Source organism: Penaeus vannamei, chromosome 37, assembly GCF_042767895.1.
Source record: "Penaeus vannamei isolate JL-2024 chromosome 37, ASM4276789v1, whole genome shotgun sequence".
NCBI lineage: Eukaryota > Metazoa > Arthropoda > Malacostraca > Decapoda > Penaeidae > Penaeus > Penaeus vannamei.
Window position 1 is genome coordinate 14,858,288 of NC_091585.1, and position 23,522 is coordinate 14,881,809.

The 23,522-nt window shown below is 35.7% G+C and overlaps 3 protein-coding genes across 6 annotated transcripts in view; 1 reads left to right on the forward strand and 2 right to left on the reverse strand.

The window, feature by feature from the left end:
* Positions 1–1,337: 1,337 nt before the first annotated feature.
* On the forward strand, positions 1,338–3,830 carry LOC138859655 (uncharacterized). The gene is made up of 4 exons (XM_070115460.1): positions 1,338–1,342; positions 1,468–1,550; positions 1,806–2,001; positions 2,365–3,830. Exons 1-4 carry the CDS (start codon positions 1,338–1,340, stop codon positions 2,693–2,695), a joined length of 615 nt encoding a protein of 204 aa, XP_069971561.1. The 3' UTR covers positions 2,696–3,830.
* Positions 3,831–6,052: 2,222 nt separating this feature from the next.
* LOC113823324 (protein lifeguard 1) lies at positions 6,053–19,832 on the reverse strand. Its single transcript, XM_027375937.2, has 4 exons — positions 19,696–19,832; positions 9,182–9,271; positions 8,516–8,849; positions 6,053–6,654 (listed from the first exon to the last, which is right to left on the reverse strand). The coding sequence occupies exons 2-4, from the start codon at positions 9,250–9,252 to the stop codon at positions 6,358–6,360; spliced, it is 702 nt and encodes a 233-aa protein (XP_027231738.1). The 5' UTR covers positions 9,253–9,271; positions 19,696–19,832; the 3' UTR covers positions 6,053–6,357.
* Positions 19,833–22,393: 2,561 nt separating this feature from the next.
* The window catches only part of LOC113823321 (protein lifeguard 1), an 8,187-nt gene continuing 7,058 nt past the window's right edge, over positions 22,394–23,522 (reverse strand). For all 4 annotated transcript variants that reach the window (XM_070115570.1, XM_070115569.1, XM_070115567.1 and 1 more), the window contains exon 4: positions 22,394–23,121. In XM_070115570.1, coding sequence (XP_069971671.1) covers positions 22,831–23,121 — 291 coding nt within the window. In that variant the 3' untranslated portion in view covers positions 22,394–22,830. The remainder of the gene's footprint in view (positions 23,122–23,522) is intronic.

A 23,522-nucleotide genomic window follows, 5' to 3' on the forward strand; every position in this document is an offset into this window, starting at 1 on the left:
GTAATGTGTCATATGAGGAGGTGGTAATTATACAGGATCTGTTAGGATTAGTGAGTTCAATAGAGTGCTATCATATTGTAGAGAGAGATTCAGTGAGTAAGAATCCCATATCTTCGAGCTAAATAGGCAAGTAATTATGCTTCGGATATGAAGTGTTCTGGGGATAAATACATATGATTACTGATTAAAGTCACTAGTGCTATGATAAAACAAGGTTGTTTATTTTGTGTAATTTGATCTTATGTTCTTGTGTATGGTAATGCTAACATAATCTAATAAGGTAGGACACCTATTTAGTAAGCAAGATAATAAATAAATTTGAATAGATTTGAAATGCCGCCATGAGAGGCGACGTCTGCACCGGAGTGTAAGCGACCGGTGGAATGTTTGTATTGGTCTTTCGGAGGGAGAGCGCGTGCGAGATTCCTCAGGAAAGGTGCTGGTGTTTTGACTTGTAATGGTTTGTGGCAAATTGTTACGTAAGATTAAGTCTCATATATCGTTATATTTTTTCACATAATGAGTATCGTGCTAGTGAGAATTCAAATGATTAACCTAGCTAACATGTAGGTGGAGCTTTTGGCAAATGTCTGACAGTGTGTTTAACTTACTTCTGGGGGATTAATCCTTTGATTCTAATGCATATTATTCACAATTTGTATTGGGAAGATTAGTACTTAATGAGTAATCTGATTTAAGATTTCATTTGGTTTAATTCAGGTGCTTTTACATGTCTGCTTATGAGTTGTCTTGTAAACATTTCATCTTGGCTATTATTGGTTGTGGGTGTTTGATATTAATTTCCTTCTGGGATTAATTCATGCTCTAATCCATTTCTATGTGATATCATTCAACATTGTGATTACCAATTTTTATTCAGTGTCTGATATTAATTTCTAATTGTGATATTTACTATATTAAGTAATTGATTGTGAATACTATTGTGGGTTACTGTTTTATATTAAATAATAATATATGGAATTCTATTTTTTTTAAAGTATATCCTTTCATAACTTGAATGAGATTTTTGATACAGTTGAAACAAAGATGAGGAATTGAAGTCTCTCCCCCCCTCTCTTTCTCTTCCTCTTCCTCTTCCTCTTTCTCTTTCTCTTTTCTTTCTTTTCTTTTCTTTTCGTTTCTTTTCTTTTCTTTTCTCTCTCTCTCTCTCTCTCTCTCTCTCTCTCTCTCTCTCTCTCTCTCTCTCTCTCTCTCTCTCTCTCTCTCTCTCTCTCTCTCTCTCTCTTTCTCTTTCTCTCTCTTAGTGTTACTTTATTTGCTTACAGGCTATCTGTCCAAGCTGCCAAATTGCCCATCCCAGCAGTTCAAAGTGCACCATGTGGCATGTACAACTCTGGGACTCGCCAGACACACAAATAAAAACTGAATAGATTACACCGCTGGTAAATAGACGACCATCCTCGGCTATGCGAGATATGGGCACAATGACCTCCTTACCCATTTAAGCAGACTGAAATATGGGAGGCGTATAAACACTTATACGTCTCAGTTTGGGCTAGGGATGTGCATTACCGATGTATACATGAAGCGTGAATTTAATGGATCACACGAAGTGTATGAGTTTTGGATAATATCAACCCGAGTTCTGGCTGATTATAAGGTTAAAAAAAAAAAAAAAAAAACAGTTTTCTCACCAGTTCTATAACTACAGTATTAATATAATTCAGTCTTGGGATAAAGGACAGCACTAAGGTTTAGTTTCTCTGTACAGGTTCTAAAGGATTCGGATGTGTTAACAGCAATCAACAAGCTTTTGCTTCAACCTTTTGAGAATTCTACATAAGCACCTCTTTGGCGTGCTCGTCTCCTCCCGGCAGCTCCTGGCGTCCCATGTCCTATGCCAGAGATGAAAGAGAAATTTCCTCATCAGTATGACCTCATGTTTCACATCCATCATGGGCTACCTGATGGCATCACTGCAAAGGTGATTTTCAGTATATTTTTGAAGCTGCTGGAGGCTGTGGTTCAGCCTCCAGGCTAGTACAGTGGTAAAATGCCGTCCTCTCATCCGAGGGGTCGGCGGTTCGCGCCCCGCCCAGGCGCGAGAAGTTGCAATTGTCGCCCGGAGGTTACTGCTGTGGCTGGGCACCACGGTGGGTAAGGATTAAGCTCTGTCGCGTCAGCACTAGCTGACACACGTTGATCGAGTCGACATTAGTCGGCATAGGCCGGGCTCCCCTCATAGCCCGGGCGAAGCTCAGCTTCGCATATCGGACTTATCCTTATCCTTAGGCTGCGGTCTTGGGTTCTATCAGGAATTCCAAAAAGGAAGGTTTTCCCACAGAATACATCATAACTGACTTGGAGCCTCGGTTGTTGCAGAAATTCCAAGTGATGTCAATACCATGGTGTCACCTTTAACTCAGGAATGATCAACACCGCCCTGGTAGAGCTAGTGGCGGATGCGGGCTTGGAGAAGGATGCGTACATCATAACCAGCCGTCATCCAGTCAACCAGAGGCGTTACTGGAAAGGCGATCCCATCACAGATTGGGGCAACCACATGGGCGCTGTGTCCCACACCATGCAAACGCCTCGTCACAACTTGAGCACTTTCTGGGAATATGCCAGTGACGGGGACATCATCCAGGAGAGGATTGTCAGGTCCAAGACTTTCCCGAAGGACTATAGTCATGAGTCCTATGGTTCCCCTCCAACCACAATATATGATTAGATGTTCAGTAATATTTTAATGCCAGGATTAATAGACTGGAATAGGAAACAGTGCAGTTGACTGCAGCAATAAATATATGCAACATGAGCAATTGTGAATTCCCGAGCATGCATGCACTCACTTGGTTCCGTGACCGAGTCACATACATTATGTATGTCTCAGGCCGCGTCAATTGCAGTACAATGCAGCCATTCATGTCCAGAATTGCGACAGTGTTAGCTTATCAAGGTGAATAGATGTTGTGTGCATTGTTCAGAGTGAACCGTCATTTAAAATTTAAGACAAAGGGAAGACGGTTTAATGCTATTATTTTGACAAGACTTGCGAGGCTCTCCTTTCAGCAACATCGTGAGCACCAATGGATTAGTTGGTCAGAGCAGTAAATTGATGAAAGTCAGGTTTGTTTTCTTTAACAGCCTTGGCTTTAAGATATTATCACTATTGTCCTTTTCTGAAAGGATTTTTGGTTGCACCCAACATATTAAACTGAATTTTACTTGCTATACATGATTGTTATTTTTGCTTAACAAACCTGAAGATCACTGCAGGGTCTATCGCATCACATGAAACAACATTGGACAGCAGGTGTGGTTAAACTCCGTCTACATCGAGGGTGTCAAGCACGCGGCCCGCTTTACTTTTGCTATTCCAGTCTTCTAGTTGGCCGTTTTACATTATCAATTAAGCTAGTCCCTCGCCAGCTGAGATTATCACTCGCACTCTTATTTTTTTTCTATCATTGTGATTTTGTAATGAACGAAATGTCCTCCTACGTGTTTACGTCAATCGTAAGACAATTTGGCCTGATAGTGCATACTAAGGTGAAATATGGCCCCCTGGGTGAATGAGTTTAACAGCCCAGGGCTGGATTCTCAAACACGTTAAGGCGGGGGGAGAGCAGCCTTTAGCCCTTTGCGGTGTGTGTGTGTGTGTGTGTGTGCGTGCGCGCGCTCTAAAACAGTTAAACCCAAATTTCAGCACCATCCACAACACTATCCCGCTGAAAATGCTAAACAACTGAGCGGAAATCGTAGAATCTTCGCCCACCACAGCGCAATACACAATGCCTGGAAACGGTTTGTGTTCTCATATTTACAGAGGGGTTAAATCAGCCTATATAGATTTATTTGAACTGCGTAACCGATGGATGATTACTGTATATTCCTAAGAAATTCCTAAATGAGTATTTAGGCATTTTGCATTGGACATTCAGTAATTATGTATTTACATGCTTAAATTATTTCAATTTCCATTTGTACTTGGCTGTTTCCATTTGTACTTGGCTCATATCAATTTGCCACGTCATTTTTTTTTTTATTAATATTGACAATCGTGCCATGCTGTCCTCTTTTAATCTTGCTAGATTGCATAATAAACAATGGAAATTATCTGCAAAAGGGTGTTCATTTTCGACACATCATTTTACTGTTGCATTTAAATTATAAAGGCATCTTTTCCGTTAGCAATTAGGGTGTCTGGCGACGCGACGCGACACCATAAGCTGTCTCGTGATCGGAGGCGAGACAGGCCTCTAAGCTCCGCCCATTTATGTGACGTAATGGGAATAGCCGCGGTTGACGGCTTTTTTCCGACAAGTACACAGTATTTTGGAATATGATATCCAAGATGGCTTTTGATATCTTATGGTGGGTAGTGATGTGTTATGGATATCCAATATAAGTACGAATATGCATGAAATATCCGAAGTAGGAGAAATGCATCTGGCAACTCTATTAATGTATACCACCTGCTCGATTCCTGTCGCGTGAAAGGTGTCAATGAATTGTCAGAAAAAATCTTGTTTTTCTTGCTAACCTTTTCGAGAAATATCCATTAATAACTTAAAGACTTATTAGTACCCATCTCCCCACACAAAAAATGGGGTCTAAATACATTTTGAAATCGATATTTTTTCTGTTTTGTAAGCTCATCTTATAATGATAAACATCGTTTATCAGCTTCAAATGATTAATCATGGATGATTTGACGAGTAAAAAAAAATCTTGGTGAGAGGAGACTTTTCAAGAAACTATAGGGAAAGAGTTAAAAGTTTCTGGGAAATATAAGAGGGAATGAATTCAGAAATTTCAGAGCGTTTCAAGAATCTTTCATTGCCGAAGAGAATGAAATGGCATATTTTAAGGAATGGGAATTTGCAAAACGAAATTAAAGTTTCTGGAATGTTCCATACAGGCCTGGACATCTGCTAGCATGGCAAGTTGATTTTCTTTTGTGAAATCTGTCTAACAAAGAACCGATTTCTATATTGAATTACTAAAAGAACAAAAAGCGGATTGAAGGTAAAGTTATAGGCCTACATTTTTGTATATTTTAGATGAGATTTTTATTTTATTGAGTATGTCTTCACTATTGTTTGAGTCCTTTCCCTTTTTGGCAAATTGCGTGAAGTATTTGACTGAATATGTATAAAACACCCGAAATATTGCTGCTCTCCAAAACTATTATGAAACAGATTGAGATTAATTTTATGAAAACATGAAAAACTGGCATTTCTATTTACAGCTAAAATATCATGGAAAAGAAAGAAAAGAAAAGAAATAAACAGCAATTTAATGTTTGTGCAATATTTTAGTACTGAAATATTTAATCACTGGTCAAAGATCTGCTTGAACTGTGTTTCTGTATGTGCACACACTATACACAACCCAATAATGGTACGTTTTTGGCCTCGCAGTGTGCACACACACGCGCACACACGGACAGACATTGATATAACGTCTAGTAAGAGAGAATGGAGGGGAAGGAAAGTCATTTTCGTCCACCAACTTATCATTGCCTAAGTTTTTAAAGGTTGCTGATAGAGGTTTCATGAGTATGTAATTTTCTTTGTTTAAACGTTGGTCTTAAGTGTAACGAAAACAATTTTTCGTAGGGAGACCTAAAGGGGAACGTCATTTTCTTTCTTCTCAGGTCCCAGCAGTTGTTGCTTTATGATGATGATGATGATGGTATGTGTGTGAAGGGAGGAAGCTTGGACAGCAGTAATTGCGGCGATATGATTAGATTTGCGATGTAATGAAACAAAGAAAGTATTTTTACTTTCTATTGTTACTGGGAAAAATATATTTATTTTTGTGATTCTCATATTGTATATTCCTTTTGTTGTTTCCATATTGCTACGACTCATGAAATTCTATCAATAAAAAAGGATAAATTCTTAGTATCTTTTTAAAGCCATGTGGACCGCCGATACCCTTCTACGTTAAAGGAAACAAGAATTTCTATCGAGAGAGCGCCAGTAAACAAATCGTCGAAATCGGAGTAAGAAGATGTTATAAATGAGGGAATCTGTCCATGGATTCCAACATTCCAGGGGATGGAGGAAAAATCAAGAGATACCTTTATGGTTTTATTGGCGAGCACATCACACATGTTTCCCGAAGACTACAGCTCGATATGCAAACAAAATAGCTGATAGTGATGTGCATGTGTACATACATAAATAGATAGGCAAACAGATAATCATTCACCTTAGCCCATTCCTTCTGCAGCCTTTTTCTTCAAATCATGTGCCTCATAAATAACATGATCCAATCCAACCCTTGGTAATGAGTCACTAACGAATAAGCAAAATCCACCCCTTCTCCATTCTGCCCCCCCCCCTTCTTTCCCTTTCCTTTCATCTACCTTCCTTCACATCCTTAGTCCCTTGATCCTCCAATGATCGCGAGAATGTACATAAAGAGGTTGATGATATCGAGGTACAAGTTGAGGGCCGCGAACACGTACTCCTCCGGCGAATAGGCAAATTTGTGGTTCCCTCCTATGATGAGCTGGGTATCGAACACCAGGTAGAAGCTGAAGAGGAGGACCCCGAGGCAAGCGTACACCATGTTGACGATCTGGTTGGACCAAATGGCTGCCAAGATGCCGAATATCAGGAGGACGGTTAGGCTGACGAGGACGAAGCCGCCCATCATAGTGAAGTCATATTTGGTCTGTTGGGAGAAACATGGAGTCAGGGAGAGAAAGAGAAGGGGAAGGGGAAAAGAATGAGGTAGATAGCGAGAGAAAGGGAAGACGTGGAGCAAAAGGGGTACCAGACAACGATACGAGACTAGAGGCCTTTTTGTAGCATCCCGAAACTCCAAACGCTAATACATGTTAGATGGTTTGGTTACTACAAAACACAATTATCATCAGAGTTTGCACTGACATAAGAAGTTATATATATATATATATATATATATATATATATATATATATATATATATATATATATATATATATATATATATATATATATATATATAAGTTATTGCTCTTAATTTCACAAAAGTCAACAGAAAACCATTAAAGACCTTCACATGCAGATATATTTAACCATTGTAGCAACGTCAAATAAAGTGGAAAAGTATTTGACTGCTCGGCAAATATGATGATTTTATAGATATTCCTTTTCGCTTCGGAAGTCTGTGGAAAATTCCAAAAGTATTTCTCAGATTCAGTCAAAAATCATTACATGCATTGTTCTTCATATGAAAAGTGGGAGTTGCATGAGGTTTTGCATCTTATCATATCCACTGTGTGTAAGCTCTGTCTGAATCAGATTACTAGATAATGCTAATGATCAGAGGTAATTGCTTGTCTTACTAATTGAATCATATCAACAAATCAAGATGCACGGTCAATTCTGCGATATCTTTTGAGGCCGTAAAGTTGTAGCGTAGAGGTACAGAATGATTTTGAAGACATTGATTCCACCGAAGTCAACACCACGTCATATGATTCGAACTCGTTAAAAATTCTTACCAAGTCGTTCCAGCAACCATGACAAATCTTACTCATGTCGAGTGAACATGTACAGAACTTGATGCACTGTTAAAAAACATTCTATGCATCTTTTGAATAGAATTTTATATGAAGGAACTCACGATGCGATTTATAATTAATGAAATTATAAATTCCTCTCTGACCCAGCGTGAAACATATCTGGAAAATACACGCTCTGCTTGGCGGGCCCGAGTGCGTCAAGGTAGAGGCAGACACTGATACAAAAGGAAAAGATGTTTCAACAAGTTCCAGTAATGTGCATGCAAAGGACAAACATGTATCAGATTTTGGGGGACTTCTACAAGAAAAGGCCTTTAATCAGGGTGTTAAACTCATGGCCCGCAGGACAAATCTGGCCCTCACGATGGACCCGCGAGGTGACAAGAAGAATTGTCTGTGAAATCATGATCGCCAAGAAAGAACATAACGCTATGCACAATTTGTTACTGCCAGTAGTGCCATCTGAAATCTTTTATGTCAAATAAGCTTTACGTACATAATACCATCTAGTTTTAGTACTGAAATCTTGGGAAGCCAGGATACACTTTATTGGCACTCAACACAGCTACAGGGAAAATTAGCCCATGAAGAGTTTTGTCTGACAATCCTGGGTTAAAAGTTTAACCGATGGTAATTGTTGATCTGCAAATAAGATTTTCATAAAGCTAACCTAACACATATCACCATTCTATGTGTCGGAACATAAAAATAACAGATTTAGCAGCCTTGTTCAAAATACTGGGATGGTTGTTCATAATCAAGTCATATGAAATCTCCCCCATCACCTTCCCTCCTCTCTTCGCCTCTCTTTCCCCTACCCCTTCCTTTTCTACCTCTCTCCCTCTTTCCCCTTCCATTCAGTTACCTTCCAACCTTTAAGATATTCTTGAAAGAATATCTCATTCCTTCCTATCCTCACCATCTTTCTCATTTTCACCATCCTTCTCACCCTCTTTGCTCCCTCCCATCTTGCCCTCCGCCTTTCCCTCCTTTTCTTCCCTCTCACCTGTCTCTCCATCCCCTCACCTGGAATGCGAAGAGCGTGAGCACCAGCGTCACCACCGCCGTGGCCACGATGGCGATGGCGACCTCCTTCCCCTGGTAAGAGGCACTCACGACCCCGAGCAGGTACGCTTCGCTGATGGTGAACACGAACAGCGCTATGTAGTTATGTGGCGACTTCCTCCTCAGGTTGCCACAGCAGGAGAGGGCGATGACCATGGTGAACGTCAGGCCTATGGCGACCCAGAGCATCCATTGGTTTTTGAGGGCGTAGTCGTTGACTGCGGGCACCCATACGAACACGGCCACCAGACCAAAGGTGATCAGGAGCTGCGTGCACAAGATGGCGTACACCTTCCTGTTGGGTGGAAAGAATGAGGTTAGAGTCTTTTCTTTTTCTTTTTAAGGCATGCAAGCTGAATACTGGTATTCATTTTTTCCATGAGGATATGTCTCAACGATCTTGTATGAGATTAAATCTTTTTGTTTATCTTGTGTATTTCTATTCACCATGAATTCCTAAGCAGATAAAGAGTTTCACATTCGAAGGGTGGAGAGAAATAAGAGGAAAAGGGATAGTGAGAGACAGAAAGGGAGAAAATAAGAAATAAATCAAATTGACCGACAATCTCAAGAAACGAAGCAGGCAGATGGCGATACGCTTCGAAGTCGGAGTCTCATGAACCTCACCTTATGAAGCCCATCCGAATGGACTTCTCCGAGAAGGCGAAGGTGGCGTCTTCTGCCTCGATGTCTTCCATGGTCGTAGGGATCAGAGAACTATCGGGGAAATATACCCGACGTAAAATTAGGTAGGAATGTGAAGAGAAACAGGCGAATAAACACATGAAAATAGTAAAAATGATGTGATAGGGACGTAAAATTAGGTAGGAATGTAAAGAGAAACAGGCGAATAAACACATGACAATAGTAAAAAGGATGTGATAGGGACGTAAAATTAGGTAGGAATGTAAAGAGAAACAGGTGAATAAACACATGAAAATAGTAAAAACGATGTGATAGGGACGTAAAATTAGGTAGGAATGTAAAGAGAAACAGGTGAATAAACACATGAAAAAAGTAAAAATGATGTGATAGGGACGTAAAATTAGGTAGGAATGTAGAGAGAAACAGGCGAATAAACACATGAAAAAAGTAAAAATGATGTGATAGGGACGTAAAATTAGGTAGGAATGTAAAGAGAAACAGGTGAATAAACACAAGAAAATAGTAAAAATGATGTGATAGGGACGTAAAATTAGGTAGGAATGTAAAGAGAAACAGGTGAATAAACACAAGAAAATAGTAAAAATGATGTGATAGGGACGTAAAATTAGGTAGGAATGTAAAGAGAAACAGGCGAATAAACACATGAAAATAGTAAAAATGATGTGATAGGGACGTAAAATTAGGTAGGAATGTAGAGAGAAACAGGCGAATAAACACATGAAAATAGTAAAAATGATGTGATAGGGACGTAAAATTAGGTAGGAATGTAAAGAGAAACAGTTGAATAAACACAAGAAAATAGTAAAAATGATGTGATAGGGACGTAAAATTAGGTAGGAATGTAAAGAGAAACAGGTGAATAAACACATGAAAAAAGTAAAAATGATGTGATAGGGACGTAAAATTAGGTAGGAATGTAGAGAGAAACAGGTGAATAAACACAAGAAAATAGTAAAAATGATGTGATAGGGACGTAAAATTAGGTAGGAATGTAAAGAGAAACAGGTGAATAAACACAAGAAAATAGTAAAAATGATGTGATAGGGACGTAAAATTAGGTAGGAATGTAAAGAGAAACAGGCGAATAAACACATGAAAATAGTAAAAATGATGTGATAGGGACGTAAAATTAGGTAGGAATGTAAAGAGAAACAGGTGAATAAACACAAGAAAATAGTAAAAATGATGTGATAGGGACGTAAAATTAGGTAGGAATGTAAAGAGAAACAGGTGAATAAACACAAGAAAATAGTAAAAATGATGTGATAGGGACGTAAAATTAGGTAGGAATGTAAAGAGAAACAGGCGAATAAACACAAGAAAATAGTAAAAATGATGTGATAGGGACGTAAAATTAGGTAGGAATGTAAAGAGAAACAGGCGAATAAACACATGAAAATAGTAAAAATGATGTGATAGGGACGTAAAATTAGGTAGGAATGTAAAGAGAAACAGGTGAATAAACACAAGAAAATAGTAAAAATGATGTGATAGGGACGTAAAATTAGGTAGGAATGTAAAGAGAAACAGGTGAATAAACACAAGAAAATAGTAAAAATGATGTGATAGGGACGTAAAATTAGGTAGGAATGTAGAGAGAAACAGGCGAATAAACACAAGAAAATAGTAAAAATGATGTGATAGGGACGTAAAATTAGGTAGGAATGTAGAGAGAAACAGGTGAATAAACACAAGAAAATAGTAAAAATGATGTGATAGGGACGTAAAATTAGGTAGGAATGTAGAGAGAAACAGGTGAATAAACACAAGAAAATAGTAAAAATGATGTGATAGGGACGTAAAATTAGGTAGGAATGTAGAGAGAAACAGGCGAATAAACACAAGAAAATAGTAAAAATGATGTGATAGGGACGTAAAATTAGGTAGGAATGTAAAGAGAAACAGGTGAATAAACACATGAAAATAGTAAAAATGATGTGATAGGGACGTAAAATTAGGTAGGAATGTAAAGAGAAACAGGTGAATAAACACATGAAAATAGTAAAAATGATGTGATAGGGACGTAAAATTAGGTAGGAATGTAGAGAGAAACAGGCGAATAAACACAAGAAAATAGTAAAAATGATGTGATAGGGACGTAAAATTAGGTAGGAATGTAGAGAGAAACAGGCGAATAAACACAAGAAAATAGTAAAAATGATGTGATAGGGACGTAAAATTAGGTAGGAATGTAAAGAGAAACAGGTGAATAAACACATGAAAATAGTAAAAATGATGTGATAGGGACGTAAAATTAGGTAGGAATGTAGAGAGAAACAGGCGAATAAACACAAGAAAATAGTAAAAATGATGTGATAGGGACGTAAAATTAGGTAGGAATGTAGAGAGAAACAGGCGAATAAACACATGAAAATAGTAAAAATGATGTGATAGGGACGTAAAATTAGGTAGGAATGTAGAGAGAAACAGGCGAATAAACACATGAAAATAGTAAAAATGATGTGATAGGGACGTAAAATTAGGTAGGAATGTAAAGAGAAACAGGTGAATAAACACATGAAAATAGTAAAAATGATGTGATAGGGACGTAAAATTAGGTAGGAATGTAAAGAGAAACAGGCGAATAAACACATGAAAATAGTAAAAATGATGTGATAGGGACGTAAAATTAGGTAGGAATGTAAAGAGAAACAGGTGAATAAACACAAGAAAATAGTAAAAATGATGTGATAGGGACGTAAAATTAGGTAGGAATGTAAAGAGAAACAGGTGAATAAACACATGAAAATAGTAAAAATGATGTGATAGGGACGTAAAATTAGGTAGGAATGTAGAGAGAAACAGGCGAATAAACACATGAAAATAGTAAAAATGATGTGATAGGGACGTAAAATTAGGTAGGAATGTAAAGAGAAACAGGTGAATAAACACAAGAAAATAGTAAAAATGATGTGATAGGGACGTAAAATTAGGTAGGAATGTAAAGAGAAACAGGTGAATAAACACATGAAAATAGTAAAAATGATGTGATAGGGACGTAAAATTAGGTAGGAATGTAAAGAGAAACAGGCGAATAAACACATGAAAATAGTAAAAATGATGTGATAGGGACGTAAAATTAGGTAGGAATGTAAAGAGAAACAGGTGAATAAACACATGAAAATAGTAAAAATGATGTGATAGGGACGTAAAATTAGGTAGGAATGTAGAGAGAAACAGGTGAATAAACACAAGAAAATAGTAAAAATGATGTGATAGGGACGTAAAATTAGGTAGGAATGTAAAGAGAAACAGGTGAATAAACACAAGAAAATAGTAAAAATGATGTGATAGGGACGTAAAATTAGGTAGGAATGTAGAGAGAAACAGGTGAATAAACACATGAAAATAGTAAAAATGATGTGATAGGGACGTAAAATTAGGTAGGAATGTAGAGAGAAACAGGTGAATAAACACAAGAAAATAGTAAAAATGATGTGATAGGGACGTAAAATTAGGTAGGAATGTAGAGAGAAACAGGTGAATAAACACATGAAAAAAGTAAAAATGATGTGATAGGGACGTAAAATTAGGTAGGAATGTAAAGAGAAACAGGCGAATAAACACATGAAAATAGTAAAAATGATGTGATAGGGACGTAAAATTAGGTAGGAATGTAGAGAGAAACAGGTGAATAAACACATGAAAATAGTAAAAATGATGTGATAGGGACGTAAAATTAGGTAGGAATGTAGAGAGAAACAGGTGAATAAACACAAGAAAATAGTAAAAATGATGTGATAGGGACGTAAAATTAGGTAGGAATGTAAAGAGAAACAGGTGAATAAACACAAGAAAATAGTAAAAATGATGTGATAGGGACGTAAAATTAGGTAGGAATGTAGAGAGAAACAGGTGAATAAACACAAGAAAATAGTAAAAATGATGTGATAGGGACGTAAAATTAGGTAGGAATGTAAAGAGAAACAGGTGAATAAACACAAGAAAATAGTAAAAATGATGTGATAGGGACGTAAAATTAGGTAGGAATGTAGAGAGAAACAGGTGAATAAACACATGAAAATAGTAAAAATGATGTGATAGGGACGTAAAATTAGGTAGGAATGTAAAGAGAAACAGGTGAATAAACACATGAAAATAGTAAAAATGATGTGATAGGGACGTAAAATTAGGTAGGAATGTAAAGAGAAACAGGTGAATAAACACATGAAAATAGTAAAAATGATGTGATAGGGACGTAAAATTAGGTAGGAATGTAAAGAGAAACAGGTGAATAAACACAAGAAAATAGTAAAAATGATGTGATAGGGACGTAAAATTAGGTAGGAATGTAGAGAGAAACAGGCGAATAAACACATGAAAATAGTAAAAATGATGTGATAGGGACGTAAAATTAGGTAGGAATGTAGAGAGAAACAGGTGAATAAACACATGAAAATAGTAAAAATGATGTGATAGGGACGTAAAATTAGGTAGGAATGTAAAGAGAAACAGGTGAATAAACACATGAAAATAGTAAAAATGATGTGATAGGGACGTAAAATTAGGTAGGAATGTAAAGAGAAACAGGTGAATAAACACATGAAAATAGTAAAAATGATGTGATAGGGACGTAAAATTAGGTAGGAATGTAAAGAGAAACAGGTGAATAAACACAAGAAAATAGTAAAAATGATGTGATAGGGACGTAAAATTAGGTAGGAATGTAGAGAGAAACAGGTGAATAAACACATGAAAAAAGTAAAAATGATGTGATAGGGACGTAAAATTAGGTAGGAATGTAGAGAGAAACAGGTGAATAAACACAAGAAAATAGTAAAAATGATGTGATAGGGACGTAAAATTAGGTAGGAATGTAAAGAGAAACAGGCGAATAAACACATGAAAATAGTAAAAATGATGTGATAGGGACGTAAAATTAGGTAGGAATGTAGAGAGAAACAGGTGAATAAACACATGAAAATAGTAAAAATGATGTGATAGGGACGTAAAATTAGGTAGGAATGTAAAGAGAAACAGGTGAATAAACACAAGAAAATAGTAAAAATGATGTGATAGGGACGTAAAATTAGGTAGGAATGTAGAGAGAAACAGGTGAATAAACACATGAAAATAGTAAAAATGATGTGATAGGGACGTAAAATTAGGTAGGAATGTAAAGAGAAACAGGCGAATAAACACAAGAAAATAGTAAAAATGATGTGATAGGGACGTAAAATTAGGTAGGAATGTAAAGAGAAACAGGTGAATAAACACAAGAAAATAGTAAAAATGATGTGATAGGGACGTAAAATTAGGTAGGAATGTAGAGAGAAACAGGCGAATAAACACAAGAAAATAGTAAAAATGATGTGATAGGGACGTAAAATTAGGTAGGAATGTAGAGAGAAACAGGCGAATAAACACAAGAAAATAGTAAAAATGATGTGATAGGGACGTAAAATTAGGTAGGAATGTAAAGAGAAACAGGCGAATAAACACATGAAAATAGTAAAAATGATGTGATAGGGACGTAAAATTAGGTAGGAATGTAAAGAGAAACAGGTGAATAAACACAAGAAAATAGTAAAAATGATGTGATAGGGACGTAAAATTAGGTAGGAATGTAGAGAGAAACAGGTGAATAAACACAAGAAAATAGTAAAAATGATGTGATAGGGACGTAAAATTAGGTAGGAATGTAAAGAGAAACAGGCGAATAAACACAAGAAAATAGTAAAAATGATGTGATAGGGACGTAAAATTAGGTAGGAATGTAAAGAGAAACAGGCGAATAAACACATGAAAAAAGTAAAAATGATGTGATAGGGACGTAAAATTAGGTAGGAATGTAAAGAGAAACAGGTGAATAAACACATGAAAATAGTAAAAATGATGTGATAGGGACGTAAAATTAGGTAGGAATGTAAAGAGAAACAGGCGAATAAACACATGAAAATAGTAAAAATGATGTGATAGGGACGTAAAATTAGGTAGGAATGTAAAGAGAAACAGGTGAATAAACACATGAAAATAGTAAAAATGATGTGATAGGGACGTAAAATTAGGTAGGAATGTAAAGAGAAACAGGCGAATAAACACAAGAAAATAGTAAAAATGATGTGATAGGGACGTAAAATTAGGTAGGAATGTAGAGAGAAACAGGCGAATAAACAAAAGAAAATAGTAAAAATGATGTGATAGGGACGTAAAATTAGGTAGGAATGTAGAGAGAAACAGGCGAATAAACAAAAGAAAATAGTAAAAATGATGTGATAGGGACGTAAAATTAGGTAGGAATGTAAAGAGAAACAGGCGAATAAACACATGAAAATAGTAAAAATGATGTGATAGGGACGTAAAATTAGGTAGGAATGTAAAGAGAAACAGGTGAATAAACACAAGGTAGGAATGTAAAGAGAAACAGGTGAATAAACACATGAAAATAGTAAAAATGATGTGATAGGGACGTAAAATTAGGTAGGAATGTAAAGAGAAACAGGTGAATAAACACAAGAAAATAGTAAAAATGATGTGATAGGGACGTAAAATTAGGTAGGAATGTAAAGAGAAACAGGTGAATAAACACATGAAAATAGTAAAAATGATGTGATAGGGACGTAAAATTAGGTAGGAATGTAAAGAGAAACAGGCGAATAAACACATGAAAATAGTAAAAATGATGTGATAGGGACGTAAAATTAGGTAGGAATGTAAAGAGAAACAGGTGAATAAACACATGAAAATAGTAAAAATGATGTGATAGGGACGTAAAATTAGGTAGGAATGTAGAGAGAAACAGGTGAATAAACACAAGAAAATAGTAAAAATGATGTGATAGGGACGTAAAATTAGGTAGGAATGTAAAGAGAAACAGGCGAATAAACACATGAAAAAAGTAAAAATGATGTGATAGGGACGTAAAATTAGGTAGGAATGTAAAGAGAAACAGGCGAATAAACACATGAAAATAGTAAAAATGATGTGATAGGGACGTAAAATTAGGTAGGAATGTAAAGAGAAACAGGCGAATAAACACAAGAAAATAGTAAAAATGATGTGATAGGGACGTAAAATTAGGTAGGAATGTAAAGAGAAACAGGTGAATAAACACATGAAAAAAGTAAAAATGATGTGATAGGGACGTAAAATTAGGTAGGAATGTAAAGAGAAACAGGCGAATAAACACAAGAAAATAGTAAAAATGATGTGATAGGGACGGCGCCAGTGAGAAGAAGGTGGCCTCCTCTGCTTGGCCACCCTACGTAGTCCTTAGTGGTATTACAGTAAAAACCCTCTATTGGATGTCCTAATATCTACTTATGTGCGCACCTAAAATTAATCGAACATGGCACAAATGCTACTTCTGGTGAAAGATTTACCTGTCTAAACTGTATACACACACATACAAACACACACACACACTCACACAGATGTATGTATGTATATATGAACCATTATACCAGTGTCAATAATTAACCGAGTGATCAAAGCCATTCCATTATAATTGGCGATACAGGGGTATGTAATCTGCGCACCAAGGACCTGGATAATGGAAGTGAATGGCAATGAGGATAATGATAATGACGTGTGGCCGAGGATGAGGTTATCATGATAATTGTGATGGTAATTATAATGTTTATGATATCGAGACGTGATTCAAATAACGCAGACTAATGATGATTATGTTAATAGCAGTTATGAAAATATTAGCAGCGATGATAATGACAATAATTGCAAGCATTACATTATTATATGATAATGATTATAAGAATACCTGTGATCATCATGATTTTTATTATCATTATCCTCATTATTGTTGTCAATATATCATCAGTGTTTTTCTTATTATCATTATCATTACTACTATTATCGTTATTATTCTTATCGGTATCATTATTATTATCATTACTGCTATCATCATCATTATCACTATTATTACTATTATCATTATGATCATTATTATTGCCATTATTATCATAATCAGGAATAACATTATCAAAATTATCAGTAATATTATCATTATTGATATTATCGTCATCACCATTATTATTATTATTATTATTATCATCATTATTAGTATTATTATTATTATTATCATCATTATTATCAATAATAATAATAGTAGTAGTAGCATCATCATCAATCATCATCATCATCATCATCATTGTTATCATTATCATTCTCATTGATAAAATAATAAGAAGAATAAGAATAATGATGATGATAATGATAATAATGATAATGCCACTTTCATTATCATCACTATCATCATTATTTTTGTGTCTGTTCATCTATCTGCCGTCCTGTCTAACTTACGCTAACTCCAAATATATGAATAACAATGATAATAGTAAATTATATAGTTAGAACAAAAATTTAAAAATATATCGAATGGCTTGACTAAATAATCATAATAATGATGGCACTGATATCAACGATAATATTCATAACAATAATGATAATAATAATTATAAGAGTTATTATGTTAATGTCAGTGATATTAATAGCAATAGTAGCAAAGTGAAACAGAAAATAATTAAACTATTAATAAATTAAAATATTTACCGTCAATTTGGAGACCACGTTCCTCAAATTCCAATCAAATTATCTGTTATCAATTCCCCAGTGCTATTTCCTGGCTCTCCAGTAACCATTCGGAGATAAGGATAAGGTTAACCGGACTAACTGCTCATTCGAATGGGCAAGAATATCTTATTATCGAGTTTTTATAAAGCTTTTGCCACTATCGATTCTCTGTTTATTTGTTAATGAATATATATATATATATATATATATATATATATATATATATATATATATATATATATATATTCTTTCTCTCAGACATTCATTTTAGCGTTTGATTACTCAGGTAGGACTACAATTTCTAATCGATGACTCAGCTGTTATCGGGAACAAGGTACCGTCTGTCACCGCCCTTTTTGCATTATCACATTTACGGTTCTCTTTTACTTTTCCCCGTTAAGTACAAATGTACAGACAGACACATGTGAACGTATGGGAATTATGCATATATTGGCACGTTCTAAAGAACTACTGCATCCAATAAATAGGTCTCTCTCTCTGTCTGTCTTTGTCTCTCTGTCTCTCTCTCTCTCTCTCTGTCTGTCTGTCTCTCTGTCTGTCTGTCTCTCTCTCTCTCGCTCTCTCGCTCTCTCTCTCTCTCTCTCTCTCTCTCTCTCTCTCTCTCTCTCTCTCTCTATCTCTCTCTCTCTCTCGCTCTCTCTCTCTCTCCCTCTCTCTCTCTCTCTCTTGGATAAGCATAAATTCAAACATTCACTTCTGATGTTCACGTGACTGATAAAAAACGCATATCGTATCTGCCTTACACTGCATATTCAATGATGTCTATTGTATGATTGTTCTTTATGATAACACATGAAGAAAAATACGAAGCACAGATAAACCTAATGTACTAAGGAAGGCATCCTGTGTCGCCCTCTCTCCCTCTTCCCGGAGTTTTACTTCGATAACTTGTTTTCCTCCCTCTCCCTCAGACACAGAAATACACTTGTTTTCCTCCCTCAGACGCATAAATTAACTTGTTTTCCTCCCTCAGACACATAAATTAACTTGTTTTCCTCCCTCAGACACATAAATTAACTTGTTTTCCTCCCTCAGACACAGAAATACACTTGTTTTCCTCCCTCAGACGCATAAATTAACTTGTTTTCCTCCCTCAGACACATAAATTAACTTGTTTTCCTCCCTCAGACACATAAATTAACTTGTTTTCCTCCCTCAAACACATGAATTAACTTGTTTTCCTCCCTCAGACACATTAATATACTTTTCATTCTTCCTCAAACACATAAATACACTTGTTTTCCTCCCTCAAACGCATGAATTAACTTGTTTTCCTCCCTCAAACACATAAATTGTTTTCCTCCCTCAAACACATGAATTAACTTGTTTTCCTCCCTCAGACACATTAATATACTTTTCATTCTTCCTCAAACACATAAATACACTTGTTTTCCTCCCTCAAACGCATGAATTAACTTGTTTTCCTCCCACAGACACATAAATAAACCTTCCTCAAACACATTAACTAACTTGCTTTCCTTCCTTATAACTTATTCCCCCTTTTAACAACCATTCCTTTATGTTATTCCTCATCAGCTTCCCTTCTGCCCTTTCGCTATCATACTACCTTATAGTGTTGTTTAACTTCTTACACACTTTAGCGTAATCATTAACTTATAACAACCCTTTTCGCTACAGTAATTTGCCTTAGTGTTAATTGTGACTTTTGACGTCTAGCTCATTTTGATCATTAATTATTCTCTCTCTCTCTCTCTCTCTCTCTCTCTCTCTCTCTCTCTCTCTCTCTCTCTCTCTCTCTCTCTCTCTCTCTCTCTCTCTCTCTCTCTCTCTCTCTCTCTCAACATCACAGGAAAATCATGGAAATATAGACATCCTAAAACGAAAAAAAATCTTAATAAAACATTTCGCTAAACAATCTAATCGGAACGAAACGCTGGAAAATCTTAAAACATTATTAATCTTACCTTTTTTATTCCACCAAGAATTTTAAAATCTAGAAAAACCGAGGAACCGTTCAGGCTGGCTGCACAACGCCGTCTGACTCTGGAACACTCGTTTTGGGAGATATACGGTAGATTGACGTTGTTTTTGCAGATAAGGGAGACCCTGTGATTAGATAGCGGGTGGACGTTTGGGCTTAGAATGACTCATGTAGCAGGGAGAAGATAAAATAGGGAAATGGCAAGAAAATTCGAGGCGGTTTGTTTTACTCAGTGATTAATAATAATAATAATAATGATAATAATAATAATAATAATAATAATAATAATAATAATAATAATAATAATAATAATAATAATAATAATAATAATAATAATGATATCACTAATAATAATAATGATAATGATAATATTAATGATGATGATGGTGATGATGATGATGATTATAATAATAATAATAATAATAATAATAATAATAATAATAATAATAATAATAATAATAATAATAATAATAATAATAATAATAATAATAATAACAATAATAATAATGATAATAACAATGAATAAAAGGATGGAGCATGTACTGATTAATTTCAGAAGCCGACAAAAATGTACGACATCCATCGTAGAGGGAACACCTTTAGGCTTATGTAGGGGAGTTATGTTTGCAAATACACTGAGAGCTGAGAGAGAAAAGTTTTACATTCAGTGATCATGTGTGGTGTAGGCGGGGTGGTTTGGTATCCCAGGTATGTCCTTAAAAAAAATATTATGTATCTTTTATGCAAGTTAATTAGTGTAAGGTCATTCATTTTATAATCGTAAAAATTGTTTATAAATTCGTAGTTCAAAGCCTTATTATTATTCATGGATGATTTGATTTGATTTAAAAAAAAAATCCTCGTGACAGATTTTTTAAAAAGAAATTATAGGAAAAGGATGAAAAAATATGGGAAATGGATGAAGGAACGAATTATGAAATTTCAGAGCGTTTCAAGAATGACTCATTTTAAAAGAATGGAAATTGACAAAATGGAATAGAAACTTCTAACATGTTCCATACAGGTATATACCCTGGACATGTGTTAGTGTGGCGATTTGTTTTACTTTTGTGAAATACACTTAGTTTCAATTCCATTTGCTGCAGTGGATATTCTTTGCTGTGGCATCATACTGTCTGTTTTATTTTGCCTTCTAGATCTCCTCCTGTGAGCAAGGAATGGCCGGGGTTGCCATTCACTGGTAGCGCGCAGGATCGAACGCAGGTCAGCAAGATGATGTAATGTAAAGTCTTTTAACTAAATTTTTTTGATTCTAGTGAGTTTTTATTCTATTGAGTGTACTTTCACTGTTCTTTGTTTCATTTTCTGTTTGTTAAATTACGTGATTTTACCGAATGTATATAATACACTCAGAATATATCTCCTAAGGCTGTTATGAAACTGATCGAGATTAATCTTATGAAAACAGTAAGAAAAATAATACTTCTATTTACTGGTAGAATATCAAGGAAAAGTAGATATAAATGTATATATGAATAGGTATATATATATATATATATATATATATATATATATATATATATATATATTGGGTATTATGCGGGAAAAGAGGTGATCGGTGTATTATCAAAATTTCAGAAGTTTTGAAGTATATCTGCAGCAGAATGGACGTGATAAACTATATATATATATATATATATATATATATATATATATATATATATATATATATATATATATATGTATGTATGTATATATATATATATATATATATATATATATATGTATATATATATGTATATATATACATATATATATATATATATATATATATATATATATATATATATATATATATATATATATATATTACATGATTGTGCAGTATCATAATACTGAAATACTTAATCAATATGGTCACGGATATGCTGGAAAAGTGTGTTTGTCTGTATTTGCACACGCTATGCACAGTCCAATAATGGTGCATTTTTAGCCTCGCAGTGTACACACGCAGATACGCACACACTGATACGTTTAGTAAGAGAGAATAGATGAAGTGGAAAGTCATTTTTCTCCTCTCCTCTTTTATGCCCCTATTTTTACTCCAGTTTCAAAAGATTGTTGATAGATGTTACACAATAAAACAGAACTATGTTTAGACGTCGGTCGCAAGTGACCAAAAGGAATTTTCGTCAGAAGACAAAGGGACACATTTTTATTTTTTTTATAAGTCCAGGCTGTTGTTGCTTTGTGGCGCTGTGTGTGTGTGTGGAGGAAGGAAGCTTCAAAAGCAGTTATTTCGGCGATATAAATAAAATTGTGATAGGAGGAACCATTACTGTGATGTTAAGGGGAGTATCTTTACTTTCTACTGTTACCAAGATAAATGAATCTATTTATGTGATCATATTATTACACATTTCCTTTGCTGTTTCAGTGGCCATACAGAGTGCTACAATGCGAAACTTTATCAATACCAAATGAATTATTCTTAGTATCTTTAAAGGTATGGGGACCGTAGATACCTGGACTTCCTTCTGCGTTACAGGAAAGAACAATTTCTATCGAGAGAGCGCCAGGAAACAAAGGTCCTTGGGTGCACTAAATCGGCGAAATCGGGAGCAGAGAGATTGGATATGTATGATGGAATCTGTCCATCTGAATCTGGATACAAACATTCCAGGGTTTCGGACATTGCAGGGGATGGAGGTAAAATCAAGTTATCTTTACGGTTTTATTGGCGAGCACATCACACTTATGTTTCCCGAAGACTGAGGCTCAATATACAAATAAGATAGCGGATAATATGCTCAGTTGTACATAAATAAGTATATAGGTAAACAGATCAAACATACATGGATTCATCACTTACATCCATGCGTTAATTTCCTTGTTACTTATACAACCATAACAGCGAAAAAAATAAACATTTATCGCAATATCAAGTTACAATCCAAAACCTTTGCCACTCCCTTCCTGAAAATCCTCTCAGGCTGTTTTTTTTTCTTTTCTTTTTCTTTTTAGCGCATGTCCCTCATAAATAACATCCTTAAAATAAACAATGCACAACAATTCACGTTAATAACAATACCTTTCGACGGTGTTCCAATCCAACCCTTAGTTGGGAGTCACTAACTAAAACGCAAAGACGGCCCCTTCAAAATTCCCCAATGATCCTAAGGAGGTACAAAAACAGGTTGCCGATATCGAGGTACAAGCTGAGGGCCGCGAACACGTACTCCTCTGGGGCATATGCGACCTTGTGGTTCCCTCCTACCATAAGCTGGGTATCGAACACCAGGTAGAAGCTGAAGAGGAGGGCCCCGAGGCAAGCGTACACCATTCTGACGATCTCGTTGGGCCACATGACTGCCACGAAGCCGAATATCAGGAGGACGATCAGGCTGACGAGGACGAAGCCGCTCATCATTGTGAAGTCATATTTGGTCTGTTGGGAGAGCCAGATAAATTGATCGAATCAAGGAAAGAAAGAGAAGGAGAGGGAAAGAGAGGTAGACAGCGAGCGAGGGAGCGGGAGGACGTGAGAGAAAATCTATCCCATTTTATGAATTTATGAAAGGAAAAGGTGTACCAGACAATACTACATGACTAATTCAGGGTATCGAACTCATGGCCCGCGGGTCAAATGTGGCCCTCACGATGGACATGTGGCCCGCAAGGTAAAGAATTGTCTGTGAAACTATTATCATGGAGGAAAATGCCATATACTATTTGTTACTATTAGTATCCCCATCTAAAATCTTTAAATAAGCTTTACGCACAGGTAAATAATACCAACTACTTTTAGTAATGAAATTCCGTAAAGCCAGGATGAACCTTTGTCGGCAC

Excerpts from the sequence above, each read along its gene's own strand:
- LOC138859655 (XM_070115460.1), top strand. Across the intron at positions 1,551-1,805 it reads TACCGATGTATACATGAAGC|CACCTCTTTGGCGTGCTCGT; the intron begins GTGAATTTAATG and ends ATTCTACATAAG. Across the intron at positions 2,002-2,364 it reads GTGGTTCAGCCTCCAGGCTA|CCATGGTGTCACCTTTAACT; the intron begins GTACAGTGGTAA and ends GTGATGTCAATA.
- LOC113823324 (XM_027375937.2), bottom strand. The coding sequence starts at position 9,252 with ATGGAAGACATCGAGGCAGAAGACGCCACCTTCGCCTTCTCGGAGAAG. Across the intron at positions 8,850-9,181 it reads ATTCGGATGGGCTTCATAAG|GAAGGTGTACGCCATCTTGT; the intron begins GTGAGGTTCATG and ends TCCACCCAACAG. Across the intron at positions 6,655-8,515 it reads TCACGCTCTTCGCATTCCAG|ACCAAATATGACTTCACTAT; the intron begins GTGAGGGGATGG and ends TTCTCCCAACAG.